At 42.6% G+C, this 24,402-nt stretch overlaps 1 protein-coding gene and 1 long non-coding RNA gene across 3 annotated transcripts in view; one reads left to right on the forward strand and one right to left on the reverse strand.

Annotated features, from left to right (window-relative positions):
* Nucleotides 1–6,387: 6,387 nt before the first annotated feature.
* LOC128854280 (uncharacterized) lies at nucleotides 6,388–8,312 on the forward strand. The gene is made up of 3 exons (XR_008453279.1): nucleotides 6,388–6,471; nucleotides 7,391–7,463; nucleotides 8,225–8,312. It is a non-coding gene; the product is annotated as an uncharacterized LOC128854280 (long non-coding RNA).
* Nucleotides 8,313–13,589: 5,277 nt separating this feature from the next.
* RASSF8 (Ras association domain family member 8) overlaps nucleotides 13,590–24,402 on the reverse strand; it is a 93,418-nt gene continuing 82,605 nt past the window's right edge. For both annotated transcript variants that reach the window (XM_054086185.1, XM_054086193.1), the window contains exons 4-6: nucleotides 22,123–23,012; nucleotides 18,966–19,110; nucleotides 13,590–18,222 (exon numbers count right to left, since the gene is read on the reverse strand). In XM_054086185.1, the coding sequence (XP_053942160.1) occupies nucleotides 18,101–18,222; nucleotides 18,966–19,110; nucleotides 22,123–23,012 (1,157 nt within the window). In that variant the 3' untranslated portion in view covers nucleotides 13,590–18,100. The remainder of the gene's footprint in view (nucleotides 18,223–18,965; nucleotides 19,111–22,122; nucleotides 23,013–24,402) is intronic.

Here is a 24,402-nt window from a genome sequence, read left to right on the forward strand (position 1 = left end):
TGCTGCCGCTGCTGCCCTTTCCTGGGGTGTGAGCATGCCTCTTCCTGCCTGGCACTCTCACTGCACCCCAGAGGAAGCCGGTCACACCTGGGACAGGCAGGAAGACATGACCTCTTGTTCTGAAAAGCAGGGGCTGTGATCCCAGGCAGCTTTACCGGGCCGTGGGTGCTGGGGAGAGTTCTTTTTCCTACCTCCATAAAGATCTGTTGGTTGTTGTTTTGGTTTTTTGGGTTTTTTTGGTTTTGTTTTTTTTTTACTTTTATATACTTTTAAAGCTCAATTTCCCTGTCCCTATTTGTTCTGTTTTAGTTTAAAAGCAGGTGCACTGATTTTCACTAGACTTTACAGATTTTTTGACCTCCCTTGAGATTTCCTCAGATCAAATTAGAAACGCAGATAGATTTTTTTGCCTTATTAGAAACCAATCTAGATACCCTTCCCTCTCACAGCTTATCACAGTGAGGTGCTTGACCTAACAGAAACTACATATGAACCAGTGCAAATCTTTGATGAGTGCTTTGGGAACTGGTCCCCTTGATACTCTGATATCAGCAGCTCTCTGAGTGCAGACATCTGTTGGGTATTGCTGCCTGCATGATTGCAGCCCTGCAGCCAGAAAAGTGAAACAATTCCTAATTCCATCTTGCTTGTCCTGCTCTCAGACCTCAAAGGTGAGTCTAGCTCACATTCTAAAATACTTCCACACAGACCAAAACCTGGAGAACCAGTTACCAAAAAAGAAACCCTTGCGGGCAAGTTACTCTCACAACTGAGCAATTTCTGAAAAACGAACTCAGGAAAAGAGCTATATAAAAACAGCAGCTTCTTACTCAGCAGAAAATTGTTTCCCTGAGTGTGTTTGGAATCATACCTGCACTACAGAGCCAACTGAGCTCACAAATACTGAAGCAGATTCTATTCTCCCTGTAGTTTATCAACAGAATTGCTAAGGCTCCAGCCCTGCAGTTGGTGGTAGGCAGCATACAGCTTTGTTTACACGTTGCTTGCAAAGAAGCCTATCTGCACAGGACCAATAGTCTATCTGCATGGTCCTAGTTATAGCATTAAGGGCTTCAGACTTATGAATTTACTTCAGGTTTGGATCCTGCGAATAGTGACCCTGATTAGCACTTCTGTGATACTTATATCACAGCTTCCAGTAAAGGTTCTAAGACTGGGCCCTAGGTCCCAGCTGCAAAACCTACTTTTCTTCTTGATTGGAATATGTATATCTCCATCAAAAACAAATGGGAACAGTCATAAGACACTGAGGGAAGACTCTGTAACAACAAGGAAGCTGGAGATGCAGAAAGCAAGCTTTTCTTGGCAGCAAGATTGTCAAATGTGTTTCCAGGACTAGCAGTCAAACAGAAAGTCTTTTTTTAATGTGCAAGTTGAACTCTTTTACTCTGCTAGTGACTGAAAGACTGAAAAGAACAGCCTTCCTAAAGATGAAAAATATTTTATGCTATAAGAGACAGTAACTCATCTGCATTTGTGCAGATAGTGGAAGAGGCAAAGCTGTGAAGCCATATTTTCTGAGTGGGTGGCTGGTTGTGCACCTACCTCTCAGTGCTTGTACACACTCACTAATGCTGGGCAGCAGTTCTGGGAGACACAGAACCTGAAGGGGAAAAGATGTCGTTCAGGTTATTTTGTCAGAGAACTAGAAAGTGTCTTTGTAGGAGAGATGCACAATTTGACTGCAAAACTGTAAGCAATTCTGAACTCAGGCTGCTTCCTTCTGCGTCCAGTACACAAATATCAACCATAATTGTTTTATGAGCACTGTGGTCATGCAGACTGTTAATTACAAAGCTACCTATAAGCACAAAAACACTTTTCTGAAGGAGTCTTTGGAAAATATGAACAATAACCTCCACTGATGGAAACCACCATATTTCACCAAAGTCAACATCTAGACAGGTAACACTTCCTTCCCCATCTGTTGTAGTTTGAGGTAAATTACAGTCAGGTTTGTGACTGTAAGTTGCTGTAAGTCACTTCATTCTCTGAAAATTAACTGCATGTTTCTGAAACAGTGTTCTTCTCTAAAGGGATAACACAGGGTATTGGTATGCAGAAAGGCCAATGCTTACACTTAAACAAAGCCATCCTCAAGCTGACAAAAGGCAGCCACACCTGCAAGGAGGGGCAAATAGGGCAGGTGACCCTAAACTGACCAACAAAGTATTCCATCCCATATATGTCATACTTGGTATAACCTTGAGAGATCATGAGGGTCTTGCTTTCTTCTGCAATGGCTGACATCCAGTGAGGACCTCATCTGTCTGGTTGCTCCTGATCACAAATCCGTGTGTTCCTGAATCCAGTTCCTGAGTCCTGCTCCCTTCTAGCCATGGACTCATTCCCTCACATCTGCTCTGTAGCATTTGTGGTGACATACAGTCATTGAGGAGTGGGGGCACGATCTCATGTATTTGTATATATTTTATTACTTTTCTAATTATTTTCATTATTATAATTTCACTAAAGCTGTAGTTTAAGTTTCTGACCTATAAGTCTTTTTCCTCTCATTTCCCTCTCACCTTTTATCAAGGGGTAAAGGGGCATGAAGGATTCTGTAGAAAAAAATTCTTCACAGTAAGAGTCATTGGGTACTGGAACAGGCTGCCCAGGGAGGTGGTCGAGTTGCCTTCCCTGGAGGTGTTTAAGGAACGGGTGGATGAAGTGCTGAGGGACATGGTTTAGGGAGTGTTAGGAATGGTTGGACTCGATGTTCCAATGGGTCCTTTCCAACCTTGTGATTCTGTGATTCTGTGATTTTGGAAGCTCAACTGCACGGTTTTTAGCTGCTGAAATTTGGCCAGGTATGGCCAAACCGTGACACCATCCTTCAGCCCAATGTCCTATCTCCAGCACTGAGAAAGAAGTATTACTCAGTAGTGATAAGACTATTACTTGTAGCGAGAGGACGAGGGGCAATGGGTATAAACTGGAGAGGGGCAGATTTAGACTAGACGTAAGGAAGAATTTCTTCACGATGAGAGTGGTGAAGTACTGGCACAGGTTGCCCAGGGAAGTTGTGGCTGCCCCATCCCTGGAGGTGTTCAAGGCCAGGTTGGATGGGGCCTGGAGCAACCTGATCCAGTGAAAGGTGTCCCTGCCCATGGCAGGGAGGTTGGAACTGGATGATCCTTTCCAATCCAAACCGTTCTATGATTCTACGATTCACCAGCAGACACTAACAGCTTGGCCTCGCTGTAATGCAATCCAGGTTTCCCAAAGGAAAAAAGATCTTTTTTCCCCTCCCTTTAGAACCTTGCACAGACACCCAGAAGCCGTGGAGTGTGGGAGGATGCGATCAGACCCCCCTGGAGGCGGGTCCCCCGAACTGGGGACCACCGCACCCTGTGACACTACCCCCCGGCACTCCTCCAGGGCTCCCCGGGATGGCCGGGATCGCAGACAGAGACGCTTTTCCTGGCGATAAAGCCCCCCGCACAGACCACACACCCTCCCACTCCCCGGACCCTGCGAGCCGGGAGGCAGCACGGCTCCGTCACGCGCGCGCCCACGTGACCGCTCCTGTTTTCACCACACCCCCCGCCCTTTCCCGCGCGCACGCTGCGCGGCACGTGCGCGCCGGCTCCGGGGGAAGGAAGGGAGACGGGAGGAGCGGAGGCGGTGCCGTCGGGCGGGGCGGGGGCGGTGCAGGCCTGAGAGGAGCGAGGGGGCTGGGCGAGGGGTTGCCCCCTGCTGCCACCCCCCAGGGCCACAGCGGCGGTGGTAAACACGCTTACACCGGTTTCCTGATACCGAAAACGGCGGCAAATAAACTCTCCGAGACTCGTTTTGGAGGTTGAGAAAGCAGCACCCTCTGTCAGGGCTGGGCAACACGGGGAGCGATCTCCATCCATCGTGTGCAGCCAGGCCAGAGCTGGGACACAACGGATTTCCCACTTACACACGTGTATAAGTACTCCCAGAAATCTTATGCATATTCTGTTACTTTCCAAGGTCTAATTTTAATGTTATTATGAACTTCACAACAGTCAAAACTCTTGCTGACTTGGAGCTGGCTCTGCTCTGCCTGAACTTGCCTTGGAGATGGGGAAAGGCTGCAAACAGTGGCGAACACAGAAACAGACCCCTGTGTTCAGCGCAGATCACACTGAACTCAAGACATTGTCATCTTCAAGGAATAAACAGTGTCTGTAAAAATGGAAAAACACTGTTTGAAATAAATCAAGCTATCAGAGGGATATCCTGTGTACCTTTCAAAAACCACAGTTATTTGTATGAACTTTACCTCAGCTTAAATGAAAATATTTCACTTTTTGTAATAGTAATCTTGTATCGTTGGCTCCAGCTCTGCCTGACCTTGGCCTTGAGATGGGGAAAGGCTGCAAACAGGTGATCACAGAAGCAGACACCTCTGTTCAGCACAGATCACACTGAACACAAGACATCGTCATTTTCAGAGAATTAACAGTCTGGAAAAACATTTAAAAAAACCCCAACAAGCTATCAGAGGGACTTCTGTCTAACCTTCAAAAAATACTGTTACTTAGATGTAACCTAACTCTACTTTAGCTTATATCAAAATATTCTACTCTTTGTAATTGTTACTATTTCTTGTATCGGCCCCTTGATGAGGAAAATGAATTTGCCTTTATTTCATTAAGCACCCCTCCCCGAGCATGCTGTGTACGTGCAGTGAAGTGGCAGTCCCGGCCTTTGGACTGTGTCTGCGGAGCTAATAACGCCAGCAATGTCACTGCAGATTAGGGGAGATGATAAATTGCAGCACTGCTCCTGGGCAGCATTCAAGGTTTAAAATAAGTTGAATCTGGAGTCCTGGCATTCAAGAGGCTTGCTCAATGCATTTTGAGCAAACAATGCAATATTATGCGGGTATGGACCAATTCTGCTTTCTTGTACTGAAAATAGGAAGGTCTGAGAGGTTTATAGCCCTTGAGGGCATCAGCTGGAGGGCTAATAAACCGTGATCAGGGAATAGGCTTTACTAGACCTACTTGTCTTTGCTTTGTTTTTTTCTCGAATAGTAATGTTACTATGAAAGTCCGTAGGTGAAGGCAAAACATTTTATTAGCACAGCTGATGCCACTGGAAAACCAGATTCATTTTCAAGCACCCCTGCCTTTTCGTAGCCTCACAGGACTTGGAGTGCTTAACTCTCTAGAATGATCTGCTACACATTTTGTTTACCTGAACTTTTTATTTATTTAAGAGCTACCAGTCCTTCATTACTGTGCCTGTCACATACCCCTTTCTTCCACATATGTGTGCTCCTGAGACATACCCCACAAAGCCCAAGGCTGGAGGACTGTGAATGGCATCCCACAGACCCTCCTTCTCCATCACAGGCTGATGCTGGGCCAGGGAAATGCATTGATACCAGCCTGAGTAGCTCTTGCTCATTAGTTTCCAACTGCAGTGAAGAGACCCAGAGCTATCATCTGTCCTGGCTGCAGCATAATCCTGCTACTGCTCACATGACACAATCTGGATGCAAGCGCTACCAGGTTCTGCGTGAGAGCCACAGCCACCCTGCAGGCAGTTCCCTGGGACGTGAATTTACCACAGCCCATTGGATCAGATGAGAGCTGTACAAACTAGTTAGTAGGACACATCTGTACCCCTGCCCACTCTGGGCCTCAGGTGACTATCACTGCCTTCTACTCAGATCTCAGTCCTAAAGCCTTTCACAGGGGTAAATGCTCAAATCAGTGTGCTTTTTTTTCTTCAACAGCTGAACTAGATTTGCTACCTTTATTTCAAAATAGCACTCACTGGGTGTAAGGGGAGGCTGCAGCTGGAGGCACCTGTTGGGCAGCACAGAACGATGAGAAGATAATGCAGTCATCTGAGAGGAGAAACCTAGATTCCAGCCCTGCTTTGCAGTGTGTTTATGCGTTTTATGTTACAAAAACTGGACTTTCAGAGGAGCTGGGGCAGAAACTAGCACTCTAGTTTCCTCCTCCCCCAAATGAAGACCCTAGTAAACAGGCTAAAGCTATTTCTCAGTGAGTGACTGCTTAATTACTCTGTGCAAACTAGGACAAGATCCACAACAGAGACAGTATACACATCTCTGAAAACAGCCTTTGGTCAGGGCTTTCCCACAGGGAGCGGGAGATGTGAAGCTGAACCTCCTTGGAGGAAGAATACTCAGTCCCAATCACCTACTGAGAAAGAAGTGTTTTAGTCACTAAACTGTTATTTAAATGCAGGGCTGCTCCTCTTCCAGCTGCATCTTTTTGTGTGAAGAGTGGTGCCCTCTGTTGTTCCAGAGAGAAGTTGCTGTCAGTTAGGGAATAGAAAGCATGAATATGAGGCTGGCTTGTTTTTTTTCCAGTAGTGCAAGCTCTTATACATGGTCTGTTTTTTTTTGATATACAGGCAGTGTGCTGGGTCATGCCGAATGTGCTACAATTGGGACTTCAGTTTCCAGAGTGAAGTTGGGAAGGAGGCGTCCACAGAGGAGTATGTACCAACATGAGTAGGAATAAAACTGTTTAATAACATGCTACTTAAAAAATAGAAAAGATTTATAGAATAAGCAAGAACTGCTTATTGCAGGTGCTGCCAAGGTAATTGAAGAGTATGGTAATCTGTGCAGGCAAGGGTCAGAGTTAAGGATGCTTGTGCATCCTTCAACACCTCCTGATTTCTAAGAGAGAAGGAGCTACAATGGCTCAACAAGGTGCCATCATTAGATAATCCTCATGGGCACTCCTAGTCCATCTGTAAAGAAAAATGTGTTTGTGTGAACCTGCACGTTCCTGCTTCTCAGCACAAGAGAAAGAAGCTGTATGTTTGGATTGTAATTTGTTCTACAGAGCAGAGAGATAAGAAAATAAAGATATATCTATCTGTCTGCAAAATGTGAGGTGGCTTTGCAAAATACATAACACAACTGGTGACAGGGCCAGTTCTGGTGTTGTAAATTACAAGGTAAGTACAGTTATTTAAAATGACCTTTGAGAGTAATCTGTTTGCCGTGCCCCAGGGGGCATCTATGGGAAGCGTGATCCCATCAGTGTCCTGCTAGGCCCAGAAGGTATTTCCAAGAGTCCAGCTGTTTGCTGTGATTGCTGTTGCAATAACTATTTTTAAAAGTACACAGTAATGTCATGGGGTTGCTTGAGTTTAGTAATCCCAGGGCAATACATTCAAAGGGGTAGAGGGCAATTCAGTTGCCTGTCAAATCAGTGAGAAAGTACTGCACGTCCCTTTCTCTTGTTTTACTCCGAGATAATGTATACCTTCTCCAGTAACAAAGCTGTCTGGTCTGGAATGGCACGTTAGCTTGGGGCTACCCTGGTATTTTCCCTTGTGGACACAGTCAAGTCATTTGTATTTGTACAAGCCTGTAAAGAGGGGATCTCCTCCCTTTCCCCAGATGTTCCTGATGCGTGACAGTGCCTTCAAGATGCACGTCTGTGCCCTTGACTGAAGGCACCTCCACACTGCAGGTGAGTCTCAAGCTTCTGGCAAGGCCACGAGGAGCAGAAAAGCAGTTCTGATATACTGCCTTACAATAGCATGCTGTGCAGCTGACAAGCCCTTTTTCCTTCTGATCTATCCCTGTTATCAGTAATGTGAGGCAGGTGAAACTGCAATTCAGCCATGCAGTAGTGAACCACAGCAGGAACACCACTGTGAAATGCTACCCTTTTTGGATGTATGATTTCAAACCAATGTAGTTTCTTGGGTGGCATCAAATCTAAATATAATTACAGTTGGATCTTTCTAGTTTTGCTGCGTGGCTTTTCTAGCAAAACAGGTAACCTGCATACACTGACAAGAGAAGCAATAAGCTAAGTACAATTACCTGAAGAAGAAATGTGAACAGACTCAAATTTTTAACCCTAAACACAGCCACTCCACAAGTTCATTGCTGAGATGGGGTTCCTTTACTAGTAACCCTCAGTTACCTTCTAATCATCCAGTGTTAATCAGACATGGAGGCAGTGAAATGCAGTGAGCCCATCTCCTGTGCATCATAGAGTGTGTGTGCATTTCTACAGCCAAAATGAGATGGAACAATGCCAGGAAGATTTCCCTTATTCCTAGTTCAGGTTCTAAAAATATTTTACACCACGAAGGTTAAAAACCTGAACTAGGAAGTAACTGGAATCCTGATGAGCTGCACTAGAAGAAAACACAAACCTGTCACTTGAACATAGAATAGCTTGTTATTGTTGTTGTTAATTTCAACTTCCCTCTTTTGCAGACCCTGCCAAAGAACTTAAAATACATTGGTTGAATTCTGCAATGAGCTGAACTTCTTCTGCATATGCTGGAACAAACTTGCTAAAATCAAAGGTAGAGGAAGATATTAACTTTGCAGAGTAAAGCTTTACACTTAAAAGAGACTAATTAGATCTCAAAGGTAAAAGCTTTATTGGTTGAACCTGGTGCAACACTTGCAAAAGGTCACATCAGAGTTGCTTCTTTTGAAATGCTTACATTGTTTAGTTTGGAAGGGAGATATACTCTCTGCTGTCAAGAAGAGGTTTAACCTCTGACTGAAGGGTTAGGGAAACCATCCTCTCAGAGTAGCTTATATTGGTATCTGCAGACCAAGGGTACCACTTACAATTCAGCTGCCTGTGCCCATTCAGCTCTTGCTATAGAGCTAGAGGCTGAATGCTAGGCCAGATAGCCCTTCAACCTGGCTGAACCATTGTTGGACAACTCTGTGTTTGGGAGTGACCAGAACAGACAGTAAAAGATCCATATACAAAAGTAGGTACATGGAGAAGGGTATGTACTCCATCTGCAAAGGCCTTTCACCTCCCTAGGCCTTAGTTTTCCAAGCTGAAAAAAGGGATAACGGTGTTTAATGACTTGACTCCCTACACATATATGTGTGTGTGTATAAAAATGTATATGCTTGGGGTCACTGTTATTCAATGATAGTAAGCTTTAAGAGGCTTTATTCCTTTACTTGCTATTCTTTTTACCTCTTTAGAAAAAGAAATCCATTTAAAACTAAACAAGAATTCACCTTCAGAAACCTCAGTCTTTCTTCAGCACATGCCTGCATCGTACTCTCACCGTTCCGGTAAAACTAACTCAGACCGACTTCTTGTCATCCTCTCAGCATGATATAAAAATATACTTCATTGCAGTAGGACCTAGATGGCACAGGAAAGATCAGGACCACATTGTGCTAAGTATTATTTGCCAAACAAATAGGAAATGAAATGCTGTTCTCCACTGGGCTTGCAGTATATATAGACAAAGTCAAAGGGGATGAAGCAGTATTATCTCAAGCTTACAGCTGGGAGACTCCAATCCAGAGGGATTATAGTAGTTTGCCCAAGGTCACAAACAGAAAATCTGTGGCAGAGCAGGGAAATGAAACAAGAGCTTCCTAGTCCCAGGCAAATATGCCAGGCACAGAATAATCTTAAAACTAGAATGTTTCAGTCCACATCTGTACAGGTTGCAGAAACCTGCCAAGTCTGAGCCCTTCTCACAGAAACTGCAGGGGCTACATTATTTGTGCATCAGCTACACACACACTGTGACTAGGATATGGTTCTTTGTAAGTATCATTGTGTCCTTACTGAAAGAACATATTTAAAGACAGAATGTTGCATATTTTACATTATTTTCAATCATGTGCTATATATGCCTAGAAAATCTGCTTTTCAACTAGCTGACTCGCTACACTGCTCCAGGCACGCCAGGATGTATTGCTGCCCTCTCGTGTAAAACTTGTTGTAATTGCAGTGTTGTGACAGAGTCGAGTGAACAAGATTATCTGATGCCCTGCATCTAGCATAACCTTTCACACCAGACATACTGCTAATGGACATTTTCACCCTTCCCATTTAGCCATGTCACTGTCTCATGCACACTCGTTTTGTACATGAGACCAGCTACACCACAATGGAGAATCCAGGTCATAGTCTTGGTAACCATGATGCAAATTTGCTAGGTCAAGAGAACAGTTAAGACAACTTCTTAGCAACAAAGCCTAGTTAAAGGTCGGCTGTTGTTCTTGGGTTTCTCTTCAGCTTGCCAGAAGGGCGAGCTTTGCTTCACCGATCAATGTTCACCTTGGGTTGATTGTGACTGCTAAAGTCAAATCATATTTTTCTGGGCACATAACATTTAACAAAAAGCAGTTTGGCATACTTAATAAAAGGAATATGCTATTGCAGGTTGTGACAAGCAACAACAAATAAATTCTATTTCTTCTCCACTTAGAAGTCTGGCCTGCATTTTATTTTAGCAACAGTTACTGATGTTACACTGTGATACCATGTCACTGGCTCTAGAGATGGATGATTCTTTCACTTCCCATCACATGGGTAGCAAGAGGGACTTCAGGGCAAATAGGAATCAGGTTAAAGGTGTTTTACTTGGTGTGCATCCTCATTCTCTCCTGCCCTTCTTTTTTCCCCTTTGTTTTAACCAGAAGTTCTCCCTTTTAAACTACCCAGACAGGTAATTATTGGCACTCATTTGTATTTCACTGCATAAGGTTTTAAGTGGACTGTTCACAAGCTGAAACTCTCCTGAATACTTTTCTTCAAACTTTTGCTCATTAATGAAGAAATCATAGAAAACTTTTCTTCTTTCCACCTAGAACCAGGATTGAATATTAAGATCTTTTACATTGCATTTCTCATTAAGTCTTTCAATTACTTATTTTCTTCCTCCTTCTGCAGAGGGGTAAAGCAAGACAAAGTGTGCAGCTGAAACAAAAAGCACAAAATAGAATATACAAATATATACAGAAAGAGGAAACTATAGCTTGAACAACAACATCCTTCTGTATTTTGCAGGAACAGTATATACGAAAATATGCTACTAGGGAACAAGTCAACACATAGGTAATTAACAGAATAATTACATTACGAGACAGGGGTGTGGGATGTGGCCTGCAACAGTGACAAGCTATGTCCCCCATTTACCAGTGTGTTACTTGTACAGAAATCTGCCCTGTTGATTTGCCTTCATGTTGTTTTTGCAACTCTGCTTCTTGCTATACCTGGGTCCCAGAGGACTTGAAACTGAAATCTAAGCCTCATACACTTAGCCCGTGTGAACCAAAGCAAAAACTGGATATTAACATCCAACTCTTGCAGTTGCAGACCTATTCAGTTGTAGCTGTATTTCACCTCCTCCAAAACAAAACAAAACTGAACAAAACAGTGTGATGATATTGTGATGACACTCACTCCACATATTACAGAGATCCCTGTAGCCTTCCCGTAGCCAGGGATTCAGATCAGAAAAGTCTCTAGAAATCAAAACTTCAGTTGCAGGGGAGACAGACGTCTGAACAAGGAGTCAGTGGACAGCAAATACATATTCATGGCGGAGAAACAGAAGGGCTATCTATGTGACAGCAAGGAGGTTTCTTGCCCCCAGGGAGACACAGACATACCTACCAGAAGTGGCATGAGGGCACTAGCAGCTTCTGCGCTAATCAGAAAAATGGTGAGGTAGTTCAATTAAGTTTATTATTTCTGCATCAAGTTCCTTGTTCCACTAACACATGCTGAAGAAGCTCTTTTCAAGTCACCCACAAGACAGTGGCTCATGTTTAGCAAATCAGCCCCACAGTTTGCTGATCTGACAGGACATAGAACAGAGAACCCACTGCAAAGAATGGGAAAAAAAAATACACCACATATCCACGTGGTAAAAATGGAACAAAATAAACCAGATTTTCTCCATCCAATGCTGCTGGGGAAAGTCAATGATGAAGCAGTGGCTGACCTAGAAAATACTCACTCATTAACACTAGCTACAATACCAAAGGTAGCAAACGTAACATTTTCAAGAAAGGCGACAATGGGGACCATTGCTCCCTGTGCCCTGCTTCTGACAGTAGACAATTTTAATGATAGTTTCAACAAAAATTGGGATTATAAAGCAACACCACCTAGCTGACAAAGATATGACAGGCAGAAATCAGTACAGATTCTAAATGAAAGACCATTGATCTGGTCTGGTTTTACAACCCACTAGTGGTCCAGTTACACTCAGCTAGTTAGCACTGCAGCAGGTTGCACGCAAATATACCACTTTGCTCTTCAAAGGCAAAGCAAAAGATCAGAACCATTAGCTGTATCCCTGGGTCTACTGAGCATGCTAGGAAACCTTACTTAGCACAAAACCCAGCCAGCTGACTTGCACAGAAGCAGAAAAGGGTACCTTTCAGGAGCAGAGGCCCTCTACAACTTTTCATGGTCCTGCCACCATGAATGCCACGTGCTAGGTTTTCTGTGAAGCTCATGACATTCTTTGTTGTATCAACAGTGCTACTACTGTTAGCTCATTTCTCCTCACATCTAACAAGATTAGGCTCGAGCAGGCTTAAGCAAAGCCATTTGTTGGGATATTAGACTAAAGACTGCATTTGGATGGCTTAAATTGTAAGTCCACAGCTGTATCAAGTTCCGTGCCTTGATTCATGTAACTGATCTCAAGCGATCTTCACAGACCCCCTGGTCTTCAGCACAAGAACTAAGCCAGAATCAGGTCTTCAGTTCCTTGTTTGAAGCTTAATTTTTTCCTGCCCCCTAAAGCACCTGTGCACCTTGTATTTGTTATGCGAAGATTCTATACATTCAGTTCCTCTCCCTCATCATCTCCAAACAAACCCTTGCTTCTTTGCTTTAAGTTACACTTCCCCTGAGTCACCAACCAATTCTATCTTTTCAGGATTAATATTAATCTTAGTAACAGTTCCCCATCTGAAAATAAGCTACTCCACTCTCTTATAGTTCCTGGGCCAAATGTGATTAAAAATATAGCTTGTGCACACTTTATGGTAGAGGATATCTCTTGTCTTCCAGAGAGACCCCAGAGAGACAGCAACCAGTTGTGAATCCCACACCTCCAAGTAACTGCCATTTGGGAGTGTTCATTGTGTCCTAATGCTCAACACATGGCCATTTCTGAAAGTGTTTGAGCTCTAGACACACCGAGCATGACCTTATCCTGCTTTCAGGCTAAGTGCTTTTTGACACACAGAGTTCCAGCATCTGTAGCGTAAGATGTGCACAAGATGTTCAGTGCAATTCCAGCAAACCATGAACCATAAAGACCCAAAGTTTCAGAGGGGAATTTATTGTATGGGAGCATATCCAATACCTTTTGTCAACCATTCATGAGAATAATAAAAAATAGAAGCTTTTTAATGACAAAAAATATAGTTACATACAATACAGATTTCCATCTAGCATTGAAGCAGAGCAGTAACAAATTGCTCACTTGTGTTTTCACAGTTAGTTTGTGTTACTTCTCTAAGTTAAAGCATCAGCAACTCAAATCTTCCGGTCAGAACCTCTAGTTAGTAGCTTCACAGGGCGATCATGAAGATGAATGCTCTCTGCATTTTGATACCCTTCACAAATAGAGCAGGCATACTTGATTCATCTTAGAACTACTCAAATTTTCTGAGGTACCAGCTGCACTTGAAATGAGGCATCCTTGCTGCTACTGAAAGTTTTTTGCATGAGAACATGCTTTTAGGCCCAATTCAGAAACACACCTATGGAATGCTGAAGAATATGCTTAAATCCCAGTTGGTTCAAAGGGCTCCAAGTTGATCCTTTGTGACAATCCTCTGCTTCTTCTGCTCCATACAAGCACTGCACAGTGGTATGAAGCACTAACCAGTATTTGATTGTAGGTGTAAGTTGCTTGCAAAACCACACAGGATTCAAACATTCTTTGGCACTCCATTTACTCAAGACCTAAACACATTCAGTGCATGCATACATCTATGTACATACTACACACGCCTACCCACAAGCCCTCCCAACAATATTATTGCAATAATTCTTTGCTGGTATAGCAGTTTATATACCAAGTTTCACTTATTTAGTTTTCTATAAACATAGAAAGAAACATTTGAAGAGAGCTAGAACAGCTTTCAATCAGTCACTATATTGGCATTGAAAGCTTTATTTTGAAAATTTTGAGCAGCAATACTGAATAAATAGACAGAATGATTGTTTTGTCATCTCCATACAACTGATGGCCTTCATCCAAAACATAAAATACTGTAGCAAATAGAATAAACATGCATGTTTCAATGTTCTAAAAAAAAAAAAAACCAAAAACAAAAACAAACAAAACCCAAAAAAAAGTAATATAAAAGTAACACTTTGACACTTATTTTGATACAGTACAGACCATTAAAGACTATTTTCTGGAAAAAATATCCGAATACAGTTTTGTTATTTACATGGATCATTAAGGCCCAATTCACTCAAGTTAATGCACATCAGGAATTTATATGCTTCAAGACAACTCACTGAAAATTGCAAGACCAATTTTTTTTTCTTCATACTCATGTGATCCCAGTTCCTCTTCATGCTAAAACCAAGGCAATTATTGCCCCAAGAGGAGATTTTTATTCCACTAAAGGATTTTTCCCCTCTTACCTCACAACAAAATCATGTTGTGTATTGCTAATGCTAGTGGTAGTTCTCTTCTTTAAGAACTTCTTTCCAACTTGCTAGTGTTTAGAAAAGCGAGTAATCTCAAAGATAATATACCATTTCCAGAAGCAATTCAGGCACTTGGGAACCTAAGTCCCACTAAAAGATAACGGGAGGCAGGTTCCTAGCTGACTTTTCAGAGTGGGACTTGGGCTTCTCCATTGCTGAGGCATTCAGAATGTTTACCTTAGCCTTAACCTACTGGCTTTTCAAGCAGTCAAACCCACCTCCCCTTTTCCCCTAACAACATAGTATCACCAGCAAAAATAAACTGTATCCTCATGGATGAGAGAGGTAAACCAGTTAATCTTCATTAGTTACGGGAGTTCTCCATATAAATTCCCTGTGCACTGGAAAATAGTGCTTGTGTATTCAAATATTTAATGCAAGCAACCCCCCCCCCCCCCCATTTTTATCATGCTGGCCAGCAAATAATATGGCACTTGTTAAAAACAGTATGTGTAGCTTCCTTTCTGCTAATGCCCTCTAAATAGGTTTGAAAGACTTCTGAAAATTTCTTTTCTACATCTGTGAAGAGTGAGGTTCTGCAGTTGATTAGAAGCAAAATGCTTAACGCCATAATGTGAGGAATTCCTATAACTGTAGTACGTTGTTCAATTCACATTTAATGCAAGGGCATGCCATTTTTTTTTGTTGTTGTTTATTTACAGAGAGGGTGAAAACGCTACAGAACATTGTCCGGGGTGAAACTGAATATTTTTCTGAGTAAGTATAGTGGAGGCAGGGGAGTTTGTTGGGTTTCCCAAATGGTTTGGATACCAAAGCCTCTCCTTTGCAACAATAGTAGGTGAAGCTGTGAATGTTTTCTAGATCACCTTGACAGTTGCTAAAGCTCTGACAAGGAGGGCCCACTCAGCCATGGTGGCCACTCCTGAGCCAGCTCCAGGCTGGCCCTTCTGTCTAACTGCCGCTGCATTCAGCAGATGCTACTTTTTAAACTGGCAAATTCCTTCCTTGATTCTATTAGAAAGCCATAACTCAAGCCCTCCAAAGCTGCTCTTCCCCTTCCTTTTAATCCTTTTCCTTTTCTCTCCATCTTAAATAACCTGGCAGAGAAAGAGAGCGGTTTTTATGATGCAAGAGCACAGTTCAGCTCAAACTGACATCTCTGGGAGATGGACTAGTTACAAAGCATGACAAAAACATTAGCTGGGTAAGTAAGTTGATCTGCATTGAAAATGTTTTGTCTCAGTACAAGACTGAAATTGCAACAGGCTTTCCCTTGTGTTTCCCCCCACCTCCATGCAGCATAATTTGGGCCAGACTTTGCAAGGTGCCGAGTGCCTCAGTTTTCTAACATCAGGAGGTGCTGAAAATGCAAGATATCCACTGGAGAGGGCCATTTTATTTCTGTAAATTGAACCCAGAATGTAAGGCATAGATGCTCAAGTACCTTGGACAGATATTGTCCCCAAACTATGTATATTTTACACTTTTTTAAATATATATATATGTATATATACACATTCTTTATTTTTTAATACAAAGTTACGGGCACAGTAAACATGAGCACAGAATTGTGATAAACTAACAGTAAAATCTGTGAGCACTGCAAACATTCCTCAAGTAGGAACATTTCCTTTTCCAGTTTGCTCACAAAGGGGGAAAAAAGTAAAAGAGACCTGATGAGTAAACAGTAAAAATTCAGAATCCATTTGGAAAGGTCATTTATATATTCACAGCCTTATCTGTTGCTGTTAGTCTAGATACAGCAGCATTTGGAGAATATATGATGCCACTAATAAGTGGAAAGGGGAAAAAATGCATTAAACACTCAAGAGTCCTTCATATTCTACTATATCTTATAAATCTTCCATTTGCCAGGAACAGCCTTTTTTAAAAAAGGAAGTTTAAATTAACATTTGTCTGCACATCAGTAAAACAACACAATAGGATGCTAGGAGTTAAGAATTTTAAGTATTTTCTGTGGCAATAAGCTTGGAGTTTCCTACCAGTGGTAAAATCCTGATGCTACCGAAGACTTCAGGAGTTGTGTCATTATGCCACTGACTGGAGTCCTGGTATCCAATACTGCAGTGAAAGCACAGTGACCCCCTCTTGTGTCAAAGGGATCTCAAGGGCGGGGGCTGATTGTATGAGTTGCTGTTCAAACAGGAAATCCAAATGCAGCTAGGTAAGGCCCATTCCTTCTCTAACTCACCCTTGAGGCCAGCCTCCTAACGCACACAAGGTGTCCCACTGATGCGGACACCTACAAACTTGTCCACTTTAGTGATCTAATTTCAAGACCTGTAACGAACACAGTGTCTTACTTTCTCCATGGAAGCCTTTTTGTCTGACCTTTGCTTAGCTCTGATTGCATTAGACTGACATCAACATACGGTAACGTTCTCTCTTCCCATTTTTTGACTACTAAGTGTGTGAATTTCCTGTTTGTAAGCTTTATATTCTGTAAGTGAGCAGCAATATGTCTTTCAAAGTGGCTAAAGGTCTACCATTTAATACTGGGGACCTGGAATGAAATCCCAGCAGCACTCAAGTCAGTAGAAGCTCTGCTATTGACTTGATGAGACTCTCTGCCTGGTTTCTTCCCTCCACACAACTTGAGTGAATTCTGGAAGGCTGGAAGAGGATGCTCATTTGTTTTCCAAAAATTTTTTTTTTTTCCTCCTCTAACAGCAAGATTCATCACAAAACAACACTGTAATGACTAGTGGAAAAAACAAAGTATAAAATGACACACAGTGAAAGCCTCCTACTCTCTTTTGGTAAGATATATGAAGATAACTTCTTACATTGTTCTTTTCTCAAAAGGCATATACAATGTGGCAAAATATTTCAAATATACATTCTATATAATAAAATATCATCTAACTAGTGCATCCTCAATCATATGCTGGAAATTTTTACCAAGCCAAGGTTTAAATTCCATAAATCTTTTGAACACTAGGTGCTTCATTCAAGGCAGATTCAACAGCAAGTAAATCCCACAAGCTCACTTTTCAAGCCTTAAAAGGTAGCAATTGATGTAACATGACACCTTAATACCCACAACAGAAATTAATCAAGTCAGTGGTGAGAAACCGTTTTAATGGTTCAGCACTCCACAGAACTCTGCATTGCAAGTCATTGTTCTTGATCAGATGGTGGATGGTTGTACACGCAAATTAAAGCCACCTTGTCAGACTGACATACAGCCATACATGATTACCCACAAGTTAAAAATAAAAATAAAAAAGATCAACATTCACGCGTCCATTGATTAAAGGGAATAAATTAAACCTCAGGTAAGTTGCATACATGGTTTCCTTCACCCTCAGTCTTTCATTTATGCCTATACATGGAACAATACTTCCTCAAATGCTTCTGAAGTGACAAAAACAAAGGAAGGTTTTTGCACTCTAGCTGTGTTGATAGTAAGTTCATCCTTGTCAATTATGAATCGAGACAGTTCTTCTGTCTCTTTAGCATCAGTGCACAGGGTATGGCTCCAAGTGGTGTGTCAGAGGAAGAAGAAAAAAATATATGGTGCCTTAAAAAACAAACAAACAAGCAAACCACCTTCTTCCATTCATCATTGGCAGAATAAAACAAAAGTGTATCTTGTCCAGAGTACCTTGCTAGGTCCTCTCCAGAAGAGGTATGTACTGTCATACATAAATGCCCTCCGGGTTAAAACCAGATGACAGGGGGTTCTGTAGAATCCGAAGGTTACTGGGGAGTTGCCTGGATGAGCCGGGGCGCTTCAGTGACCCAGACTGAAATGTTGGCTCTGCAAAAGGAAAAGGGCAGTTAGAAAAGTCATCAAGTGTGAGTTCTGTAGAGCAGCTTGCAAGCAGGGTACTGGTTAAACACATACCCTAGCAGAGGCTGAGCCACACAAAGGAGTTTCTGCTTTTACCGCAATTGTGACATGAATTCAAAGTATTCCCATGTTTCTGTCTAGGAATTTCTGAATTCAGATATGCGCATGGGCAGAATGCACTGATCTCACTAGAGGCAAAGTCAATTTGCACATGCCGTATCAGCCATCTGTGCAACTCTTCTGGATGGCTGGCAGCCCAGCTGGATTAGCTCCTATTCCCACATGGCTGCCGTCTGGGATTTCTTGAGATCCAGACACATTCCTTTTTCTACTTTGGCAACACATCCCTCCCGAAGAGGAAGAACCCAGATGAACAAAAATGTCAGCCATGCAATCAATGTTGCGTGCCAGCTTACATGCCTGTAGCCATGGTGGCTACACTTAAAAGATACAGGGGTAATGGATTACTCATGGGACAAACACATGCCCTGGCACAGTGGAACAGAAGTTACCTACATATTACACTTCATTTACAGCTTGCTAAAACCTTGACATTAATAGAAATCTTTGACACAATGTTTTCTTAATATTTTGCCAACTTCTTCGCTAACAGAGCCTTCACTTGACATCTGAGTGCTAGCATTAATGCAGCAGGTAAGCACACTGCCATCCCCTTCTCCAACCCACCAAAAGCATTCTAAGCATTGCACCTCTCTCGAGCTCCACATGTGGGGCCTCCATCTCAACGGGGTCTGCTGGCAGCACTGTGACCTTTGTTCCCGTTTGCTGGATGAACTGTTGTAGATTGACCTGTCGCAGTTCCTTTGTCAGTTGCTCCAGTTCTTGTTCCCTGTCCTGCCAGGAAAGAGAAAACCTCTACTGAGGAGCAGCGAGCATAAGGCAGCATTTCAAGACTCTATTGGCAATTGGGCAACTAAAGCTTTTCCTTTTGATAAGAAAGCCTTCAAATTTTAAATTCAAATGTAAATGGAAGAGTTGAAAGGTATCTTACTCTTGCAATTTTGAAAGTGAATCAAAACTCACTTATTAGGCCTTACTACTGTTTAAATTGCCTCTTGGACGATGAGCAGACAATTCTCACATCACTCAAGAAAAATTTTGGCACAACAGATGTGGCAAATAAAGGTAACAATGAGCACTCTGACAAAATATATCATCAGCACTAAATCTTAGCTCTGCCAGAAGTGTCCAGCATGACTTGGACAGCTCATTTAGTTCTGTTCCTAAAAACAGAATAATTCCCTTGTCTTCTTGTTCTTTGTGTTTTCTATTTAGAATGTAAATTCTTATGGACAGAATTCTCACAATACAAGTACACTCCATTTTGTATAAGAAAGTCAAATGCTGGCTGTTTCACTGTGCCTTCACAAACACAGAAGATGAACATTTTGGGTCTTCCTCAATCAATGCTCTGTAATTCTAGCATGATATACAAAATGACAGATTACGACAGTCTTAGACTACAGTTATTTCCTCCCTCATCTGCCAGATTCAGCTTCATTAGCAGACAGCTGCATGTGGTAGTCTTTCACGGCTAGGATGGGCTTCACTTATTTGGCCACAAAGGGGACAGGCTAGTGACCCAGACACAAGAGAGCATGCCTGTGGGCATTTCCACACAGCAAGTGCTGCTGCATATTCATTTTGGCAAGAAATGGAGGTGGGTCAGCCTTCTTTTCCCTAAATAACTTGTGTAAGCAGAATTATACATGAACTCACACAAGGGTTGGGGAAGACTAGTTACATGGATCAGTTATAGGAGCAGTCCGCAACAGCACAGCCCTTGTTCACTTTCAATTCACAGTAAGGTCACACTTCAGGCTGAATTCAACAGCTAGTAGGAAAATTCATACAACTGAGCTGATGTCTAAATTTGAACTTTTTAAATGTCAAGTGCTTTGTTGCTGATGTGTGTGTTTGACCTGATGGTCAATGGTTGGTCTCTGCCAGAGACTGTGCTAGACTTGCATTTCGATTCATTGGCTATGAGCTTCCAGAGAAACTGGACTGAGAAATGGAAACCAGGACACCTCAAAGTTCTAGACAAATCTACAGAAAAGTTTTTGAATTTATTTTAGGCCTATTAGACTCCAGCACCACCGACACAGGAAACACTCAACTGTTTGTACTTGCTACAATGTTAATTCTACAGCCCCGTGGTTTAGGAGATTGTTACAAAGTTGCCACTGAAGAGCATTAAGTTTCTTTTAAAACCCTGAATCAACACACAGGTTAGCGGAACTAACACCGTGAACATTTTTTCTTGACATTTCTCAGCTTTATGAGGAAATAAGGTAAAAACCTAAGTATCACCCCAATTCCTACTGGTTAAAGATCTTAAATTTAGGATCTCATTATGAAACTTTCCTGAGATCTTTTATATGAAGAATAGGATTTTGGGTTTTCTGCTTTAAGTGGGTTTTTTTGCATTTTTTTTTTTTTTTAAATTTCTCTAGAAACACAGAGAACAGAGTGCTGCAGCTGATCCTTAACTAAACATAGCCTCATGCTGTGGGAAAATAATGTTATTAAGGTGGCTAGAGAAATGGGATGAAAGAGGAGAGGTAGAACAAATTACTAGAAATTTCTGACATGCTACTAAAAAAATGTAGTACCTTCCTGTTCTTATCATTTGAAATCTAGTGAACAAAAATCTTCCTTCCTTCCTTCCTTCCTGAAAGGTCTATAAATACACCCAGGCTCAATTTCTCCAGTTTCAGACCAGCAGTTCTATGAACATATATAACTTTTCAGCATCCAAGAACTTATTTCTCTACTTCCTCTCCCCACAACTGTATAATATAGAGCTGAGTTTATTTTCTTTTCAACTTATAGATAATGCACTTTTATGTTTAGAATAAGCTTGGGAGATCTGATTTTAATGGAAAATTTCCCGAGAGAGTGAAAATCCTAACCTATTAAAAAAAAACAAAACAAGAAAAATTTTGAACTCAATCACAGTCTCACCGAGTGTTATTGAGGGTAGGCAAAATATATAAAAAGGATTTAATGCTTTCTGTTAGCACAAATCCTTAAGAGTACCATGTCTGGAAACTTAGGATAGATAAGTACAGCCAAAATTGCTTACAGTTTTCATCCATTTTGCTTTGGATGAAAAGATCACATTTCCCCCCTTCTCATTTAGTAAGGTAGTGAGGAGTAAGGATGAAAAATCCCTTTATGTATGCTCACAGCCAAACCACCTTACTGCAACTGCAGCCCTATGGAACATAACTGTGAATCCCAGGAGTACAGCAAGAATCACGACTCAGACTGATGCATGGTGCCTTAGTCCTATCTTACATGGCACATTAAAATCCCAGGAGCCACAATCTTCCCTTCATCTCATCCAGCTAGTAGCTGGATTTCCATTTATATTTATTTCTTTCATGCTCTATCAAGTTCCAAGTGATATCATTAACTTTAGTGAGGAACCAGAGACTGAATTCTCTTTTAAAAGACACATGTGCCAGAAATGCTTGAGGTATAGAGAAAATAAAACCCTAAACACCAAAAGCATTTGCATGGAAAAGGCAGGAAAAGGAAGATACTATTATTTAAAGATATTACTATTTAAAACATAAACCTTGTAAGCTAACATCTATTTAGTTTTACACCCATCTATCCAGGTGCTGTTTTGGGACTGCTCTTTTTAATTCACCTATTTTGGTAACAGACAAAACTAGCAAGAATCAGAATTTTAGCCTCAGAAAAGGCTATGATGGTGCAAATTTCCCTGAAACATATAAATACGAAGCACTGAGCTGCCAAGATCTAGGACCTAAAAGCTCACTACAGTCAGGTCTTTGGCTTTTCTTTAGCTATGGATAAAAATGACATTCTTACCTGTAACCGCTTGGTAGCTTGGCCCAAAGACCTTTCCACAGCTTTAATGCCATTTTCTAGTCTCAGACTCTGCTGGCCCTGAATATCAATTTCACCCTTCACTTTCTCGATCTTTTCCTTGACCTCTTCTTCGTTCACTTGGGACTCTTGAACTTCCCGTTGCAACTTCTCTGCTTCAAGACCACTTTCCATGTTGTGGATCTGAGACATGTAGTCCTTCAGCTTGCTCTCACACTCCAGGATCCTCTGCCTCATCTCCTGCAGCTGCTCCTTCAGCTGTTTTTCATTCTCCTGTTCAATCTGCAGCTCGTTTTCCCAAAACTCTTCCTCTTCAATCTCCACTTCGTTCCTTTTGATCTTCTGCTCCAGCTTGAGGATCTCTTCTTCCAGGCTGGAGTTATATTTTTGTTCCCAGTAGCGGATCTCCGCTTCGTTGGACTCCAGCTGCTTCTCAATGCACTGAAGTTTCTCTGTCTGAAGGTGGATCAACTTCTTCAACTCGTCCGCCGTTGTTTTGCAGTTGTTGAGCACCTTTTGCTTGAATTCGGATTCCTTGCTTTTTCCAAAGATGTCCATCAACCCTTTGGCCCCTCCAGTGAAGGTGAGGGACTTCCTCTTGGGTTCCCTCCTCTTCATGGACCTGTCGCCGGGAGGTCTCAGCTTGGCGAGGGGCGGCAAGCTCTGCCGGTACAGAGTCCTCTCCGGGACGCGAGCCACGCTGTCCGACGTCGGCCTCTCGCTCAGAGAGGGGCCGGTGCGGCGCAGGATCAGCTGCACGTCGCTCGCGTACTGACCCCACTTGTTCAGCGACACAATGGGGTTCTCGTGCGGCGCCAGGTGCCGCTCCGTGTCCCGCCACTTCTCGATCAGCGTGTAGCGCCCGGTGCGACCTGCAAGTCGAGCACAGTCGTGAGCGGGGCGGCCGCCAGGGGGCGCTGCCGGACAGCGCGCCGATACGTGTGCGCGAGTCTCTGCGTATAGGAGTGAGTGTGCACGTGTGTGTGTGTGTGTGTGGGTACAGGGGGTGCGCATCTCTGCGTGTGTGTGCATAGGGGTGTGCACATCTGTGTGCGTGTGTACAGGGGTATGCACACCTCTGCATGCATGTATGTGTGTACGGGGGCGTGCACATCTTCACATGTGTGCACATATAGGGGTGTGTGCACACAGGGGTGTGCGCACACAGGGGTGTGCATCTGTGTATCTGACTATATGGGTTGTGTCCACCTCTGTGTGTGTACATGTACAGGGGTGCGTGCATCTCTGTGTGTGTGTGTGTGTGCAGGGGTGTATGCACCTGTGTGTGTAGGGGTGTATGCATCTGTGTGTGTGTACAGTGGGGTGCACATCTGCGTGTGTGTGTGCAGCAGTGTATGCATCTCTCTGTGTGTGTACAGGGGGGTGTGCATTTCTGCGTGTGTGTGTACAGGGGGGTGCACATCTCTGCGTGTGTGTGTATAGGGGCGTGCACATCTGTGTGTGTGCGTGTGTGTGTACAGGGGGGTGTGAAGCCTTCAGGAAGAAGCTCAAGTCTGTTAATAACTGTCAGGATGTTTTCTGACATCTAGATGCAAAATGAATGCAATATGGTTTACCATTAGGGTAGGAGGAAGCACAACTTCTGCCTATGGCTTCATTTGTGCTGCTACCAAACGTATTTACTTGAGTTTAGTGGTCTTTTTCCTCTGACACTCCTTCTGGGATGCTTTGAATGCTACAAAAATTACAGCATTTGAGTTTTTTGCACTATTCTTATTTTTTCAAACCACTCTTGCTACTCTAAGATACAGTGTTCTCCAAATGCAGGAAAGAGCTTCCCTTATCATGAAAGAGACTTCACTCAAAAACCACAACACTGTTTACAAAAAGATGTGAAAGATCAACTGCTTTTAAAGTATGTGATACTGATGAATTTCTGAGCAGCTCCACAATTGCCATTAACCTTAAAAACCTCACTAGGTACTTTAATGCATTACATATATCCATTTCCATGATAGATCTTCATCCAAATGAAGATCTATTTCAGCGCAGAAATGCCTAAAATACCTTTCATACATGCAGCTATGGAGTGGGGGAGTTATCAGTAGTAATTCCTTTGATGCATTTTCTTCCCTTACATAAGGCAACTACTTCACTTTTCCCAACCGAACAAAAAGATCCTAAGCTGAGGTTGGATACCTGCCTCCAGCCACAACACTCACATAGACCGTGCTCCTCAAATTCGTAGGAGACAAGTTCTGTTGTGGTGGCTAACAGACTATGCAGCCCTCTAAAATCTTG

The sequence above is a fragment of the Cuculus canorus genome, chromosome 1 (genome assembly GCF_017976375.1).
Source record: "Cuculus canorus isolate bCucCan1 chromosome 1, bCucCan1.pri, whole genome shotgun sequence".
Taxonomy (NCBI): Eukaryota; Metazoa; Chordata; class Aves; order Cuculiformes; family Cuculidae; genus Cuculus; species Cuculus canorus.